The sequence below is a fragment of the Somniosus microcephalus genome, chromosome 27, assembly GCF_052327205.1.
Source record: "Somniosus microcephalus isolate GS21.2 chromosome 27, FLI_Smic_1.0, whole genome shotgun sequence".
NCBI lineage: Eukaryota > Metazoa > Chordata > Chondrichthyes > Squaliformes > Somniosidae > Somniosus > Somniosus microcephalus.
Genome location: NC_141013.1, coordinates 37,479,780 through 37,498,676, shown reverse-complemented (window position 1 = coordinate 37,498,676; position 18,897 = coordinate 37,479,780). Strand labels below are relative to the sequence as shown.

Below are 18,897 nucleotides of genomic sequence, written 5' to 3'. Positions count from 1 at the left end.
AAAATCATGAAGGGTTTATATAGAGTAAATAAGAAGAAACTGTGTCAACTGGCAAGAGGGTCGGTAACCAGAGGACACAGATTTAAGGTAATTGGCAAAAGAGCCAGAAGTGAGACAAGGAGAATTATTTTTAAGTAGTGAGTTATGATGATCTGGAATGCATTGCCTGAAAGGGCGGTGGAAGCAGATTCAATAATAACTTCCAAAAGGGAATTGGATACATACTTGAAGGGGAGAAAATTGCAGAGCAGGGGAGTGGGACTAATCAGATAGCTGAGCTGGCACAGGGATGATGGGCCAAATGGCCTCCTTCTGTACTGTAAGAGTCTATGCTTGTAATGCTGTCCCAGTTAAGATCAGCTAATTCAGCACAGGCTGGGGATCAACCTGGGGCCTTCCTGGTCGATGTGGCTCAGCTACTGTTCAGTGTAGAACTACTTTGCAATTTTTCTATATAACAAGTGTGCGAATTTTGCACAACAGTGCACATCCAATGCTGTGCGACTGGCCATGAATGCCAGGCTGTTGCTCCAGCATTACATTTTTATCGTGATTGATATCGCTCTATGTTTGTTGACATTATTATGCTGCCCGAGAGTCTCGGGTGGACGTAAATGACCCCGTAGCAGTATTATGAAGAACAGCAGGGGTGTCCTGGCCAATGCTTACCCCTCAACCAGTATCACTACAACATTGCTGTTTGTGGGACCTTGCTGTGCGCCTATTGGTTGTCACATTTCCGACATTGCAGCAGTGACTACACTGTAGTTCATTGACTGTGAAGCGCTTTGGGTCGTCCTGAGGTTGTGAAAGGCACTGTATAAATGCAAGCTCGCTCTTTCTTTCTTTTGGGAGTCCAGCTCCTCCTCACCATCAGGTAGAATGATGGTTTCCTGACCACTAGATACCGATGTGCCGTAATGCAGTTGAATAATTTCTCCTGACATGGCCGGTTTTGTGTGAATCCGGAGAACTTACAGACTTGCATTATTTTTCAAAAAAAGATTTCTATTCAAATGCACAGACTGTAGATAAAGACAGCAGACATTACAGCTGTGCTAACAAGAGCAATGTGAAGTGATGTTTTCAATTATATACTGAACCAGCTTAAATTATATATGCAAGCTGTCAATAACATAATACAGACAGACTGTGAATTAACTTAGCAGATGCAGAAATGTCAGATGTTTGGATCTCCTCGCAGAATGTTCAATACACAGTCAGCCTGTTTTCAGTAGCTATCAGATTTTTGGGGGATTTATTTCACTGTTGATATTTTTTCTGCGCTGTTCATTGTGGGTAATCATCAGGCGAGCAGTCCTTTTTTTTTTAGAAAACTTGTCTCTACATTCTTCTAGAGTTATTCATTGTAATGGAGCAGAAACTCCTGGCCAATAATGGAAATGGGTGGCTGAAGAGAGTCCTATATTTGTCTATGTTAAGATGGTTGTCCACCTGAGTGGTGACATCCCCAACTCCCGCTAGTCCTTATGGCAAATGTCTGTTTTTTTTTTCCCCCACATAGTAATTGCCATATGGTTTCTTTAGAAGAACTAATAAGGATCTTCAGAATTGAGATGGCTATATGATGGCTATATAAAAGTCTGAGAGACTTTTTGAGGGAACATTCACTATCAATGGATTTACTCACTGGATGACTTAAGTATATGATTGGCTTCTCTAGTGGAATATGCTAGAAGTTTTGTCTTTGCCAGGACATCAATAGGCAAATCCTTGGTGTGAGTGCTTCAGTCGAGGGTCAGCCATATACGAGTATCACAAATGTGATTTAAAGCAGTGCTCGTGTCTCTGACAGGGATCAGAGGAGATGACCCCTATGTGCTTTAATTCGAGTTTTCTGTCCGGTTACTGATGTGGCTGCCAAAGCAACTCTTCATTCCATTTGTGTTAGTAATCTAAAAACCATATTCCCTTCATTTTTTTTCTGTATAGGCCATAAGGGAAGTCTAGTTGAACTACACAGAGACAAACAAACATAGGAACACAAGAGTGTAAATAGCTACAGTCATAGAAAATTACACTGACCTGCACAACATCTAATCAAGGAGCTGCTAAAACATTCATTGATGATGAAGTGAAAAAATGTCCTGGTGAACATGACCAGAAGGTCAAATCTTACAACTCTTCAAAATGTTGGGGCAGAAATTCCACTCCCAGCACAGAGGAGACACAAGAGCATTTTGCAGGAAACATTTTGTTCTTCTGGCACAGAGAAGGGATCTCCCTGGGTTTTCTAAGGTGTCCTCACTGGCACATGGGTACATCACATTGTGGGAGCACAGAGGTCAAAGGGACCTCTGAAGAGAAGCATCAGCACTTCTCATCTTCAGAAAATTCTCCGACTCATCTGGTTTTGTTGCGAGCTGTGACAAAATGAGCCAGGAGTCTGTACATTCCCAGCAGGGGGGGGGGGGGTGTGAGAACATCTGTAGTTTCTAAGATAGCCCGGGAGTTCTCGTTGAAGGAAGTCATGGCAATCGGTTATGTCACTTTTGCTTCTGAATGGTATGCTCGTTAAGTGGCCGTCAGGGCTGCCTAGACGGAGATGGTCAAGCAGATGAATGCAGTTTCTGCTGTAAAGAGGTCATGCTCCCAGATGGGGGAAAAAGTCAACACCTTAAAATCTGCATGTGAAATTGAGTGCTGTACCCATCACTTTTCAGTGTACTGCACTGACACACCTGTAACACACAGATTGGCTGGGAATATTCACTTCGGGACAAATTTCTGGCAAGCCAGGACTTCCCTGGATCAGGACACCGAAAATAGATAGCAGGCTCCCAGTAGGATAGCCACCAAGCGGCAGTTCACTAGCAGTCCTGAAGGAAATGTTAGGGATTCTGTAACGGGAACACCACTCTGTCATATAAGAGGCAGGGACAGAAATAATGAGACCGAAGTATCCCACAGACGGCAGGAGCTCAGTATTAGACGGAAGCATACAAAGTTCAGGCAGGGTCATGGAGAAGAATCTCAGCCATAGACGTTCCCTTTAACCAGCTGCCTACACACGCGAGAGGCTTCATTATCTGTTCACATCCTTCTGCCCTTGCCAACAGTAGGATCATGTCAAGCATATTCAGCCACGACAAGCCTTTCTTTTTCCTGGTAAACCTCTCACTGGTCTCACAGGTCGAGGGTGGCACCATGACACACTCCCCTAATCCACACTTACGTGCTGTATGTTCTCGCACTCTTCCGGTTTTCACATCAATGCTGCTAAAAATCTAATTTGCATATCTGATTATTGAAATGAGGCTCTTGCATATTCTGTGAGACAGCACTTCACAGGAGTCAGTAATTTATGAGTTGTGCAAGTCCAGAGGCAGCCAGCAAAATCGATCACCACCCGATTTCCCAGTCTCTATATGTCCATTTTACATTGGTGCAAGCTTTTGTGCTCACCAGAAATAGTCTTCCTGTTTAGGTTAGCTGCATGAATCACGATGTGCCAATGATGTCTCTTACCTTGGCTGAATGATGTAGTTGGCAAAACTGTAGCTGCATCTGGTCACTTCTGGCATGTATATAGGTGGCTCCCATCACTGTAACCTCCTCCAACCATACAAGCCTCCGACAACTTTGCCTTCCTCCAACACTGGCCTCTTTTTACACCCCTCACTTCCTTCGCCCCACCGTTGGTGGTCGTGCCCCCAAACTTCTTTGCCACTCTCACCTCCTTTAAGACGCTGCTTAAAGCCGCAATCTCTTTGGCCAAGCTTTTCGTCACCTGTCCTAATATCTCCGTCTCTGGCTCGGTGCCAATTGTTGTCGGATTACGCTCCTGTGAAGCGCCTTGGGACATTTTTACTACATGAAGGTTGCTATATAAATGCAAGTTGTTGTTGCATGGTGCAACTTGGCTTTAGTTATCTCCTTAATACAGCAATAGCTATGACAGCAACGGACACCTGGGGATACCAGGAAAGGACCCTGAACCATAAAAGTTGAGCGCGGTGGTGATGCTCGCTGCCACTGGCAGTGCAGTGTGGATGGTTGATGGAACCTGCTAAGCTTACACGTCTCCCTAGTGACCTAACTATGTCTGTTGCAGTCAATCTGCACTCTAGGACAGTTTGTTCTTTAAGTTGCTCACCTATACTACACCCACTGCTTCAATTCTCGTAGTACTGTGAAATAGTCATCAATAGCCACAGCACCCACGTTGTGGAACTGAAAACTCTGCTGTTCTGTTGGACTCTCCCAGCACTGTAGTGATAATTTGCCTATCACTAACAGAAGTAACTTTAAGTCTGAGCTGGAGCTCGGAACTCACTTTTCGTTTATATCTTCCCCTGTACAGTTCTGCTCGAGCTTCTCAGGGAGGGAGTCTCAGAGTAGTGGTCAAAAGGAAAGCCCATGACCATTTTCTATTGGCAAGGCCTCCCTGTTTACTCATGTGCTTCAAAAGTAACTCGTGTATGTTAATTGCTTTGAGATGTACTGGCCTGATAAGTTGCTATAAAAATTTATTTCTAATTAACAATTAATTAAGGGGAAAATATAGCCCTTCATGACAGTTGAAAATTGTACACACAAATTTCAAGGATATTTCCAACAGGTCACATTCCAATGAAGAGAAACTGAAGGCAGTTCAGTTGAAAAAATAAACCACCATAAAGAATGTTATTCTACAATCCACAACTACATTTCTGGTTATTTGTGTTAGCCGTGACTCAGTGGGTAGCACGCTCGCCTCCGAGTCAGAAGGTTGTGGGTTCAAGTCCCACTCCAGCGACTTGAGCACAAAAATCTAGGCTGGCACTCCAGTGCAGTGCTGAGGGAGCGCTGCACTGTTGGAGGTGCCATCTTTCGGATGAGACGTTAAACCGAGGCCCCCGTCTGATCTCTCAGGTGGACATAAAAGGTCCCATGGCACTATTTCGAAGAAGAGCAGGGGAGTTATCCCCAGTGTCATGGCCAATATTTATCCCTCAATCAACATCACTAAAACAGGTTATCTGGTCATTATCACATTGCTGTTTGTGGGAGCTTGCTGTGCACAAATTGGCTGCTGCGTTTCCTACATTACAACAGTGACTACACTCCAAAAGTAATTCATTGGCTGTAAAGCGCTTTGAGACATTCGGTGGTCGTGAAAGGCGCTATAGAAATGCAAGTCTTTCTTTCTTTCTTCTTTCTATTTGAAAGGGGTGCAAGGTCCCAAGTGTGTCTTCTAATTTGACAGAAATTAGTTCTAAAGGAAACCACCTTTTAATTTCCCCCATTTACTTAATTCAGCTGCACCACCTCCACATGCCAGTAAGCAAGAAATCTGCTCTCAAGCCCTTTATAATGCTGTCATCTAACAAACCAGTCACTAGGAGGTACGGGAGTATGGTGTAGGATAGCACTCCCCTCCCTCAGGGAAATGGCTGGTAGCTGCGCATTGGTTTCCCCAGGGATTGGACGGAGATGACTTCACCATGTGAGGAATCCACAGGGTTTGGGGGCCATGAGTCCAAGTCTTATCACATCACACTGTAGCACATTAGTGAACATCCTGCACAATATCCCGTTCGCTATCCCAAGCTTTTATAAACCTTTTGATAGCCCTGTCTTCAAACATTTTGTAGTAACCAAAGATTAATTGCTGATTATTTAAGTAAACACGTATTAATCCTGGCTTTAAAAGAAACATTTATATATTTTAATTTAAAACTTTGTTTTTATAAGCATGTAGCCTAGTGATTATGTTACTGGACTAGCATCCCAGAGCAACACTGTGTTAGTGAGTGTAGTCTTTGCTAAACTTGTCCTATATTCCACTGTATCACCCAATAATCCTAAATGCCATGAATCTGAACTAGTACTGGATCTCTCCAGTATCGTTTAAAAACCGTTTTAGACTTCAAACTGGTGGTTGGAGGTAGACATTGTGTAGAATTCCTATTACATGGTGTTGTAGGCTGCAGTTGCCTTTCCGTTGAGTTTGCCGCAGTACTAGGGTAGAAAATGCTGAATCCCTGTCTGTATTTTAGTAAGATGTAGCGTCTGTTCAAATATGGATAGGTACATTCAAATGAAGCAATAATGACGTCTTGTTATATGTCATATGTTATATTTCCCATCACTGTCAGCTCAGGAATGCTGGATGCGAACACCATCACCATTACCAGGCCAGGCGGGATGTCAAACACAAGTTAAAAGGACAATGCAGGCAAAATCAATGGATCACTGTCATCAGTGTTGCTGCCTGGCCCTTTAGGCTGGTCCAAGAGCAGGATTCCTACCTCAGCAGCAGCTACCATTCTCCAGAACACAACCCCCCCCCGCACCCCCCGCACCCCTACCCTGGTGGAGAAATCCCAGACCACTGAAAATATGCTGATTAGCTTGACATTGCAAACTTCACTGGGGTTGACAGTGCATCTGCCAGAACACCACCCTGACACTCCAATGTGGCAGGATGGGTCGAGGGGGAAATCCCAGGTCATGATTTCCCATTTCAGTGACATCACAAGAACTGTGAGGAGTTTCACACAAAACCTCTGCTCCTATTCTGCCTCACAACAACAGCCTAACATTGTGGCAGGGGACTGAAAAGCAGCGATAAGTTTCTACATAACTCCCTTCACAACACTGTAGACTCATTTCCAATTTAATTGAATGTGCTTCTCATTTAGTTAAGAACAAAAATGACAAAATACAAAGAGTGAGACTGCTTTAAAGGTCGAGTCACGGATGTGAAGAACGAAACGTACCTGGGCGGACAAGGCTCAGTACCGCAGGCTCGAACCATATGCGGAGGACGTTTGAAGCTGTCACACAAACTATCATCCACACTTTCTTGTGTATGTTTATTACGACACACAACTATAGTCTCCTGTTTCCCTGACAGTGAAAATAATCACAGAATTATCAAAGGAATTAGGAATGGCACACATGTAGCACAAGTTGATTAACTGGCACTCAATGCTAAATAAGATAGTTTAGCAAATAACATCTAGATGGTATACCATAGGAACTTCTAGACAGTATAAATGAAGCATTCAAAATACATCAGCCACATTGTTTACCTCATAATCCAATGCAAAACATTCATCTCCGCATGCATTTTAAATGGCTTGAACTCTTGGGTACAATTTCTACACCAGCATGGTTCATACACTTTAAAAAAAGACTACGAGTTGTTTCCTATTTTTCAACATCAGAGGGTGGGGAAAGCTAATTTTCAAATTGGATTAATACTGCTCCAGGATTACTCAACAAGGTATGCTTGCAACAAGGCGTGACAAGGTGGTCACAAACGCTTTATCCAGCAGGTGCTGGCTTGCTCCAGGATGTCACCTTTGGCAGCTTTCTTTTCTTTCATTCCTAAGAAAACAGATTTTTTAAAATTCATTCTCGGGATACGGGCGTTGCTGGCAAAGCCAACATTTTTTGTCCATCCCTTGTTGCCCTCGAGAAGGTGGTGGTGAGCCGTCTTCTTGAACCGCTGCAGTCCGTGTGGTGAAGGTACTTCCACAGTGCTGTTAGGGAGGGAGTTCCAGGATTTTGACCCAGCGACGATGAAGCGATATGTGTCCAAGTCGAGATGGTGTCTGACTTGGGGGGGTAAATGCCAAAATGCTGTCTCAAGTAACCACTTTTAAGCATTACTCCCATCACATGATACACTCTGATGTCACTACAACTGAGTATGAGCCTGCCGGATAGTCACTCAGTAAGTCTTTCAATAACATGAATATAACTGGATGAACCCTAAACCTGGGGGAAGCCTCTTGCTTCTGTGTCCCTCACTTTTGTTTAATTCATCATGAAATAGTGACCTTTGTGTTATTGACAAACTAGATGAGGTACTAAAGCCCATGGTGCAAGGCAGCGCTAACTTTAAATAAAGCTAAGGGAAGGTGTCCACTTGAGTTTATCCAGTGAACAGCTCAGCCACATGGACCATGGACATCCTCAGGTTCAACCCATGTCCTGTGCTGGAGAATCTGATAAGAGCCTTTACAATTAGCCTCAGTACCCCTTAGCAAAGGAGAGGAACACTGGCTGGGACTTGTGCTCCTAATCACTACCTTGTGATCACTCCTGGAAGTGGGGGGGGAGAGGGCAGACGAGACCAGGATCAGGCTGCGTTGTGATCAAATAGCCTGCTGATACTAATTTGAGTCAAAGGGGGCAATCTTGCCAGCCCTGGGGAGACAGGTTTGGAGGCGGAACTGCTGGGAAAATAGCAGAATCTGGGGGCGTGTATCCATCCCGCCTCCGTACCACCTTCCCAGGAGGCGAGTACCTGACCCGTGCCGGGTCCCGTCTCCTCGAGGCGGGAAAGGGATTACAGCCACTTAACTGCCTGTTAACAGGTAGTTAACAGGCAGTTAAGAGGATAATCCCCATTTTTCCAACAGAAGTGCGGGCTTCCCGACGTCGGGAAACCCCGCCAGGGTCTCCGGGGCGAGCAGTGGGTCTGCGGGGGTTGGAGGGGCCGAAAAGTGCACTGTGGAGGTAAGTGATGGGTGCAAGTGTGGAGAAGTAAGTATGTGAGGTGAGTGAAAAGTCTTAGAAAAAGTTTCCTTACCTTTGTTTCTTCCTGCAGGCTTCAACTGTTGGGGATCCGGAGGCTCCGACATCTCCACGGCAGAGATAACAGAATGGCTGCTGCATTCTCCGATGCAACATCCATCTGCTTTCTGCTCAGGAAATAGGTTTGGTGAGTCTTGAGCACAAGAACTCACCAAACAACAGAGAATGCCAGTGTTTGACAGCTTCACAGAGCTGTCAGACGATGACAATTCATCTGTCAAAACTTTTTGACAGATGAAACGTCATACACTGATGTTCTCTGTAAACGACTTCCCTTTAATTGGCCTGCTAAGCCCACTGGGCGGGCTTAACAAGGTCAATCAAGGGAAAATAGTGTGGGTTGGCCTGATGTCGATGGAGGCGGGACTAAAACCCGACAAGCAGCTGTCCCGCCTCCAACGCGCCCCCATTGGCAAAATCACCCCCTAAGCTTCTGCTTAAATAATGGAAAGGAGAAATGATCGTGCACTAGTGTCATGTAGCATAGTTTCACGTCCAAAGAGAGTTAAGCTCAACAACAAATTTGAAAGTATTTGAAGTTATATTTTTAAAATACCTCTTAAACATGTAGCTGAGCATGGGGTGAAACCTTCATATTCCCAGTCAAACTGTTCGTCCATCTCATTATCATCACGATCATAGTCAACCAGCTCTGATTCATATGTAGCAGTAACACCATCACACGGCGCTGAGTAACAAGCTTTCTCGGTCGCTGGCTTGTCTTCTTCACATTCCTCATCCGGCAGCTCCTCCTCTGTTTGAGAAAATGACAGTAGAATACGGCACCTGACTATTCGTACTTGTTTGCCAACTCCACACAAAGTACTGCACTGTGACCAGGGCTCAGGAATGAAACTGTGAAGATACGAGAAAATAACGACAATTACTGTCCATAGTGCAGCTTGCAAATTACATTTAGAATAGTTACGCTCCCTGCCACTGCACACAAGAACAAGTTATCAAAGCTCCACGACATTTTGACAAGTAACATAAGAGCATAAGAAATAGGAGCAGGAGTCGGCCATTCGGCCCCTCGAGCCTGCTCCGCCATTCCATGGCTGATCTTCTACCTCATCTCCACTTTCCTGCACTATCCCCATATCCCTTGATTCCCTTAATATTCAAAAATCTATCAATCTCTGTCCTGAATATACTCAACGACTGAGCCTCCACAGCCCTCTGGGGTAGAGAATTCCAAAGATTCACCACCCTCTGAGTGAAGAAATTTCTCCTCATCTCAGTTCTAAATGGCCGACCCCTTATTCTGAGACTGTGACCCCTGGTTACAGACTCCCCAGCCAGGGGAAACATCCTCCCTGCATCTACCCTGTCAAGCCCTGTAAGAATTTTGTATGTTTCAATGAGATCACCTCTCATTCTTCTACACTCTAGAGAATACAGGCCTGGTCTACTCAATCTCTCCTCATAGGACAACCCCCCCCATCTCAGGAACCAGTCTGGTGAACCTTCGTCGCACTCCCTCTGTGACACTTTGAGGTCAGTTGAAAAAAATTGTGCCTGTGATCGGCTGATGCTGCTTTCTCGCTGGCAGCAACATCTCAGCCACATCATGGGGTCCCTCTTCACCCTTTTCATTTCCTGGAGGCTATAGCTGATTCATCTCCTGCACGGTGATGCCACAATCTCTGATGTTCTCCATGAGTTTAGTCTTTATGGCAGTACGTGCACGGTCAAAGCCCAGTTGAGAAATGTGCCTCTGAAGTTGGGATTAAGGTAAATTGTTGGGGCAATAACACCTCTCAAAGTTGCAGAGAGAGGAATTTGATAAGACAGACTAGATGCAGGAAGGATGTTCCCGATGGCGGGGGAGTCCAGAACCAAGGATCACAGTCTAAGGATAAGGGGTAAACCATTTAGGACTGAGATGAGGAGGAATTTCTTCACCCAGAGAGCGATGAACCTGTGGAATTCTCTACCACAGAAGGCAGTTGAGGGCAATTCATTAAATATATTCAAGAAGGAGTTAGATATATTTCTTAAGGCTAAGGGGATCAAGGGATATGGGGAGAAAGCAGGGACAGGGTACTGAGTTTGGATGATCAGCCATGATCTCATTAAATGGCGGAGCAGGCTTGAGGGGCCGAATGGCCTACTCCTGCTCCTATCTTCTATGTTTCTATGTAAGAGCTTGTTACAGTAACCTTCCTCCTAATCTGTTCTTTACCTAATCTGGAACTGCTTTAGGCACAATTCCCCAACAGCTTGATCAGTGCAACAAAGGGTTGGATCTTGCTGTAAAAATAATGATGAGGTGAACAGCGCTGACCGTTATTTCGATGCAAATCGGACAGCAACTTCCGGCGGCATGCACAGTTAAACACAGAAATCCAGAAGTTGTCGTCCAAGATACCCTGCTCCAAATGTTCCCTCTTTTTTTTTTGGTGTGCGGACCATTTAAGTGGCTGCGCGGCCCATTCAAATTTTTGCGCATGCGTGGTTTCTCCCATATAAAAATCGGTGAGCTGCCTGCGCGGGACCTCCAGACCGCTCCGCTGCCGTGCGGCATAGCGGGGACATTGATCTGCTCGTCCAAAAGCTGCACGAAAACGGCATTTCACTGTCTGACCCACCATTTAAATTTATTGAACAGCGTGAAGTCCGCGTACTGATGTCGTAGATATGGACTAAAATCGCCACAGAAAGATAGGGCTTGTCCATTTCAGTCTAAGGACACTTTTAATGGCATGGTAATGTCAAACAACCTCTCTGGCACTGAAAATTAACTTTTACAATTGTGGAGTCTCATTCCTTCAGATTTTAATTATTGTTGGAGATTTTAAATAAAATATATATTTCTAAACTTTTCTTTCTGCCTCTTTTATCTTTCTCTCAATTCAATCTTTCTTTCCTTCTCTTTATTTTGCTTTCCGTACCTGATTTGACACTGAATTCACTATTTTAACTGACACTTCCTGGTTCAGACTTTGCGCTGCTCATTAACAATTCTTCAATCTGATTGGTTAAGGAGACACACAGTTTCTTGCCCTGTTCAAACAGGTCCCAGATGCCCTCTGTGTCAAGCTTGCCATTTTAGCTTTGCACTAGATTGGGGGATGTTGTAACTGTGCCCTCCTGCTCCCCTGCACTGACCCCATTTCCTTTGACAATATGCAGCACAATAGATTCACCACTAGATTATTGAAACTACAGAATTAAGTCTCTGTTGCACAAAATAAAACTTAACTGATGAAAAGGAACCATCCAGCAGAATGGGGCCAAGTACATAACACATTTTCACCGCGCAAAAATCTATCCTGCTCGATAAAATACGTTTACGGCATTCACTGTACAAAACCACTCAACCAAAGTACGTTCTTTTAAAGAAGAGGCAATCCGCCATTTTTGGTTAAGACAAAGGATTATAAAGTTCACCTTCTGAAAGTTAAACATTATCAATGTTCTGAGATGTAAATCTTCAAAAGTTTGACAAATGGATCGAGATTAGCTCCACCGGGTTTAAAAAGAGCCCACCAAAATTCTCAGGAATGCATTCTTGTTACTTCTACGCTCGGCTCTTATTAGCATCACTCACTCATTCATTATGGCTTTCCTTAAATCAGTCAATGGCTGTTCTTAATACTTAACTTACTCTGATGTATGGTGAAGGTTTGCTGGCACATTAACACTCAGTCACCATTATAGCTCCAGATGATGGACTGTCTATGCTACTGAATTGCGTGTCACTTCCGTATTACAGACATTATTTCCCATGGGATTCACAATCTGATTCACAGCTCAACGCCAACTGCCTGTAATACAGTTGCTAGCAGACTTTTAGAAAAAAAAATTCATACTTAAAAGATTAAAAAGCAATGGGCACAATTTTCTTCTTTGGATCTCTGCTTGTTGCACGGCAGGGACATTGTACTGGCAGGGCCTTGCACTGGGATTGGGGAGTACAAGTATGAGATGCCTATAGCTGGAGCAGGTCCTTATAACTGGCTGTGCTGTGCCTGAACCCAGAGACAATTGTTGCTACATTGGGGCCAAAGTGTAAAAAGTGGTCAATGGCATCCTTTACACTGATGAGCATCAAAAGATTGCCAATTCATATGTTGTTTCAGCTCTTTAGCTATTCAATTATTTCTTCTGCCAAATACCAACAGCGCCAGCCGTTTGTGATACTTGCTCTTGCCCATAGACGTTCTATGGGCTTTTGGACTGGAAGTTCCTCTCAGCTAACTAGCCAAAAAGAGCAGCGCCCTCTACAGGACATCTGGGAACTGTGTGAACAGGGAAACCAACAGGGAAATCTCCTTAACCAATGAGGTTGAAGAATTGTTGATGAGCAGAGTCTGAACCAGGAGGTGTCAGTGAGAAGATTGAATTCAACGTCAAATCAGATACAGAAAGCGAAATTGAAGTATACATAAATTCCCAATGCACCTATTTGACAGCCGGATTACAAATGCATGAATTGACAGCATACAGTCCTTTAAATCTTCAACTCTAATAAAGATCACGACGGATTGCTGCACATTTTTGAACGTAGCTTCGAATTAAACAGTAAAGGTCTTCTTCGTCTGATTTCATGGATGCAGAAAGCTTATCCATATCTTTTGCATGTTTTCAACTGAATACAGAACAAGGATGCAATAAGCAGTTTCTGAAGACTTAAAGAGGAACGTTGTTTCAGGAGTAGTACATTGAAACAGCTTTAGAGTTTTCTGAAGAATAGAACATTCGATACAGACTCTGAACCACCCCTTATTAGGGTCGATTAGGCTTATACTCGCTGGAGTTTAGAAGAATGAGAGGGGATCTCATTGAAACTTATAAAATTCTAACAGGACTAGACAGACTAGTTGCAGGAAGGCTGTTCCCGATGGCGGGGGAGTCCAGAACCAGGGGTCACAGTCTAAGGATAAGGGGTAAGCCATTTAGGTCTGAGATGAGGAGGAATTTCTTCACCCAGAGAGTGGTGAACCTGTGGAATTCTCTACCACAGAAGACAGTTGAGGCCAATTCATTAAATATATTCAAGAAGGAGTTAGATATATTTCTTAAGGCTAAGGGGATCAAGGGATATGGGGAGAAAGCAGGGACAGGGTACTGAAAAAGTACCCAGTTTTGAAAAAGGGTTCACCCGAAACGTCGACTCTAATTTCTCTCCACGGATGTTGCCTGGCCTGCTGAGTTTTTCCAGCATTTTCTGTTGTTATGACAGGGTACTGAATTTGGATGATCAGCCATGATCTCATTAAATGGCGGAGCAGGCTCGAGGGGCCGAATGGCCTACTCCTGCTCCTATCTTCTATGTTTCTATGTTTATCGATAAATAGGACCTTGAAGTAAAACAAGACAACTGCCCTAAGTTCTAAAAGTACCACATTATTTGAAGTGAAAACAATGTTCAATCCACAAAGATCTGTATATAAATGTACAAATTACAGTCCATTAGACCGTGCTGCACAAGTACATTTGTTACGCGACTCAAACGTGTGTCACTATTAAACAAATACAACATTAAGCCTAATGTGAAGATGAAAACCCGGGAACTCACGTTGGCTCCTCAGATGCAGCTCTCGGTTCCAGCAGTTCCTGTGCTTGTTTGATCCAGGGTACTTTAGCTTCCACGGGAAGTTTCTCTGGGAATACCACGCATGTATCAAACCCATGACTCATTCAAAACGATAATTACAATGTACTATTCAATTAAGAATTACTTTCTGTCAGTTTAATCACGTTAGTTCCCCAATTAAAGTCCTCAAAATGTTATAGTGCATTTAAAATCAAACAGAAATAGAACCGATGGAGCCACTTTCTAAGATAACATGATGTACTAATCCCATGGAATAGATATTGTGTGCAGAGCGAGGAGCCCAGAGACTCCCTTTTTTGCCCTCTGGACTCTGATTGTAATTTTTTTGGAGCAGTCCTCTGGGCTCTCTTAAATCGCAGCTTGTTTAGCTCAGCCTAACTTCTACTAGAAGCAGCTCAGTAGGACAACAGTGACATATTTCCTGAATCGCACAGATAAAGCTGTAGCCCTTGCAATTACACTGCAGAATTTTCATTCAAATGCACAATACGTCCGCCTGGAATTCCTGCCGTCTGTATATTAGAAGAATTCTGCCTTTGGATTGGAAAATTGCAAATGTCACTCCATTATTTAAGAAGGGAGGGAAGGAGGGAGAAACCAGGTAACTATAGACCTGTCAGTTTAACATCAATTGGATGGAAGTTACTGGAACCTATCATTAGAGACAGAGTGACTGGGCACTTGGACAAGTATCAGTTGATCAAAGAGAGTCAGCATGGATTTGTGAAGGGTAGGTCATGTATGACTAATCTAGTTGATAAGAACATAAGAATTAGGAGCAGGAGTCGGCCATATGGCCCCTCGAGCCTGCTCCGCCAGTCAATATGATCATGGCTGATCTTCAACCTCAACTCCACTTTCCCGCCCGATCCCCATATCCCTTGATTCCCCTAGAGTCCAAAAATCTATCGATCTCAGCCTTGAATATACTCAATGACTGAGCAGCCTCAGCCCTCTGGGGTAGAGAATTCCAAAGATTCACAACCCCCTGAGTGAAGAAATTTCTCCTCATCTCAGTCCTAAATGGCCGACCGCTTATCCTGAGACTATGTCCCCTAGTTCTAGACTTTCCAGCCAAGGGAAACAGCCTCACAGAATCCACTCTGTCAAGCCCTCAGAATATTATAGGGGGAAAATTCAGTATCGCCCCGTTTGGGGCGCCATTATCGGCCATGCGCAAAGTTTAGCGCCTGGCGCTAATTATCGTCTCCGACGACAAACTTGGCTTTTATCGCCCCTGGAGGTGATTGGAGCGCTAAATCAGGCGCTTCACACCTGTCTTAAGGTGCAACGGCCGAGGAGCGAGGCGCTACCTCAGAGCACTGGCGAAGCAAGGAAGGGCAAATCAAAATGAACCTGCAAAGTGCTGCTCAGTACCCAAAACTCCTTCACACAGCGTTGAATCTCTCCAGAAGTCTCTCTCTCTCTCTCTCTCTCAGAATGCGTGGTGCAAAAATGTCACCGACAAAAAAAGGCAGGAAGCGGTTGCCTTTAAATAGCGCTCCCCCAGTCCCTTTCTGACAGCATAACGCTCCCCTCAACCTGTCGTTGCTAGCGGCAGGCGGTAAGGCAGGGGGCGCCACTCAATTTCTGGTCGGGGGTGCTAACGGGGCATTACGCACTCGACTGACGTCACAATCTGCCGGCGCAGGAGATTGTGGCGGTAGTGTTTAGCGCCGCCGCAAAATGTCTAGTTAATTTCGCGAGCGGCGCAAACATCGCTGCGCCCAGGCGCTAGTTGCTTTGCGCCCCATTAGCGCCCTCTTAAGGCGCTAACGGGAGGTGCAAACAACTGAATTTTTCCCCCTATATGTTTCAATGAGATCACCTCTCATTCTTCTAAACTTCAGAGAGAAAAGGCCCATTCTACTCTCTAGATTTTTGAGGAGGTCACTAGGAGGTGGACAGGTGAGTGTCTAAGGAGGTTGTCTATATGGGCTTCAAGAAAAGCATTTGATAAGGTTCCACACAAAAGATTATTAGCAAAAATGAGAGGGCATGCTATTGGAGGTAACCTTGTGACCTGGGTTGGTAATTAGTTGGGGGGTAGAAGACAGGGGGTGGGTTTAAAAGGTTTGTTCTCAGATTGTTGGGATGTAACAAGTGCTGATCCCCAGGGATCTGTACTGGGCCCTCAGTTTTTCACCATATATATTAATGATTGAATGAAGAAATTGAAAGTTGTATATCCAAGTTTTCAGATTACACCTAAGTTAGGCGGCACAGTGAGTTGTGTGGATGGGAGCAGAAGGTTGCAAAGGGACAGAGACAGACTAAATGGGTGGGCAGAACTATGGCAAATGGAGCTTAATGTGGGGAAGTGTGAGGTCATCCACTTTGGATCTGCAAAAGACTAATCGGAACATTTTCTTAATGGTGAGAGTCGCGGGTCTGTGGAGGAGCAAATACATTTGGATGTCCATGTAGACAAATCACTAAAAGCGAGTGCACAGGTACAAAAAATATCATGAAAGCTGCTGGATTGTTGTGAAAACCTAACTGGTTCACTAACCTTCAAGGAAAAGAACTCGCCACCGCTACCAGGTCTGGCTTACATGTCACTCTAGTCCCACAATATGATTGACTCAAGGCCCTCAGGGCAACAAAGGATAGGTAATAAACAATGACTTGGGCACATCTACAACATCCCGAAAACAAATCAAAAGAAATGAGGTGGGACAAAGAGAAGACCAAAGTCTGAAGAGCAAAGGGCTCTTGCTGGGATGGAGGGCTGTAGGAGAGTGCAGAGGCAGGGTGGATCAGGGCTTCAAATTAAAACAAGGATTTCAAAGTTCATGTGCTGAGGATGGGAGCAAACGGAGTCCAATAGCGTGCGATAGAAGTGGCTCTGAATGAGCTGGAGTTTATAGGTGGAACTTGGGAAGAAATGATGCCATGAGATCACAAAGGCACGGGGATGAGGTAGGGACAGAGTGATGTTGCAGAGGTGGAAGTCGGCATTTCTGGTGATGGAGCGGATGCGAGGTTTGAAGCTCAGCTCAATGTTCAATAAGAGATCAACAATTCAGCCAGCAACAGCTGTCAGGAAGGGGGATAGAATCAGCGACAGAAATGCAAAGTTTCTGACCAAAGCGGAACATCTTGCTAATGTTGAGACAGCATGATAGCAATTGGGAAGTCAACGGTGTAGTGTCCGCGTATCAATAACACACGGACTGCAGGAGAACGGTAATAACAGGTGTTTACTGAACAGAGGGTATGCTGGAACTGAAAGTACAGAAGCCTGCTACGGCTTTATATACAGGTGTGGTCACTGCCGGTACTACAGTATAAAAGCAGTTCTCTCTTAAAGGTACATACACAACAATTCCTCCCCTTTTAGATAAACAGTACATAACATTCATTCAACAATTAAATAATAATTAATTACAATCACAATTTTCTCTGTACTATATACATCAACTGAAGTAATCATTTATAAATTCAGTCTTTGAGGAGGCTTCCTGATCCTGTCTGGATAGCGCCTTTCTCGAGTATCCTGTTCTTGCGGTGGAGTCGATTCTGGCTCATTGTCATTGGTTGGTTCGTCAGCTTCCAATACCACTGATTCTGAGGTAGACGCAATCTGTACTTCGGGTTCATTACCAGGTGCGCATGCTCGTGGTATGGGTTTGACTTGTTCCTGTGACTCTAGAATCTGGTCAGCATGACATCTCACGATGCTCTCTCCAACGTCCACTGTGAACATTCGTGGTCCCTGCTGTGTGCATATCGTTCCTGGCTGCCATTTTTCTGTTCAGTAGTCATGGGCCAAGGCTGGTTGCCCTATCTTGAAGCTCCTGGTTGGCTTCTCATTGATGTGCTGGAATTGCTTATCCTCAACATCTCGTCTTATGTTTGGTTTGAGCAAATCCAGGCGACATCTTAACCTTCGGTTAAAGAACATTATGGCTGGAGCTTGGTTGATGACTGCATGTGTCGCATTTTGGTAAGCAAACAAGAAATTATCCACCTTGTGTTGTAGTGGTATGTTGTCGTTATACATCGCCTTTATTGCTTTTTTAAAGGTCTGAACAAACCTCTCAGCCAATCCATTTGTGGCTGGATGATATGGGGCAGATGTGTAATGTTTTACCCCATTATTCCTCAAAAACCTCCGGAAATCCTTGGACACAAACTGTGGTCCATTGTCAGAGCAAATCTGTTCTGGCAAGCCATTCCTGGCGAAGATGGTCCGTAGGACTGCAATAGTTTTCTCCGTGGTGGTGGAGGACATTTTGATGACCTCTGGCCATTTCGAATGTGCATCCACGGCGATTAAAAACATTGAGTCCATAAATGGACCAGCAAAATCAATGTGTACCCGTTGCCATGGAGATGAGGGCCACTCCCATGGGTGTAGCGGGGCCTGTGGTGGAGCGTTTTGGACTTTCTGGCATCCTGTGCATCTCTTGGTCATATCCTCGATTTCTTTATCGATTCCCGGCCACCACACAAACGCCCTGGCTAGGCTCTTCATTTTTACCCCTCCCAGATGACCCTCATGAAGTTCATTGAGCACTCTATCTCTCAACTTGGGTGGAATTACCACTCAGGATCCACACATCAAGGTCCCCCGGCACACTGACAGCTGTTCTCTCCTTGGCGAGAATGCTGGCAACAGTGAGTCGCCATGTGCTGGCCATCCCTTCACCGTCAAATCATAGACCCGAGAGTGTGTCGGGTCATTTCGGGTTTCCTTCTCTATACTTGAGTTTGTAACAGGTAGACATTCGACTATGGTCAAATAGAATATCTCAACAGGGTCCACTGCAGGTGCT

At 44.6% G+C, this 18,897-nt stretch overlaps 1 protein-coding gene across 4 annotated transcripts in view; it reads right to left on the bottom strand.

Annotated features, from left to right (window-relative positions):
* Positions 1–18,897, bottom strand: part of adamtsl3 (ADAMTS-like 3) — a 782,675-nt gene that overhangs the window by 184,232 nt on the left and 579,546 nt on the right. For all 4 annotated transcript variants that reach the window (XM_085968860.1, XM_085968862.1, XM_085968861.1 and 1 more), the window contains exons 15-17: positions 14,078–14,162; positions 9,110–9,408; positions 6,726–6,855 (exon numbers count right to left, since the gene is read on the bottom strand). In XM_085968860.1, coding sequence (XP_085824986.1) covers positions 6,726–6,855; positions 9,110–9,408; positions 14,078–14,162 — 514 coding nt within the window. The remainder of the gene's footprint in view (positions 1–6,725; positions 6,856–9,109; positions 9,409–14,077; positions 14,163–18,897) is intronic.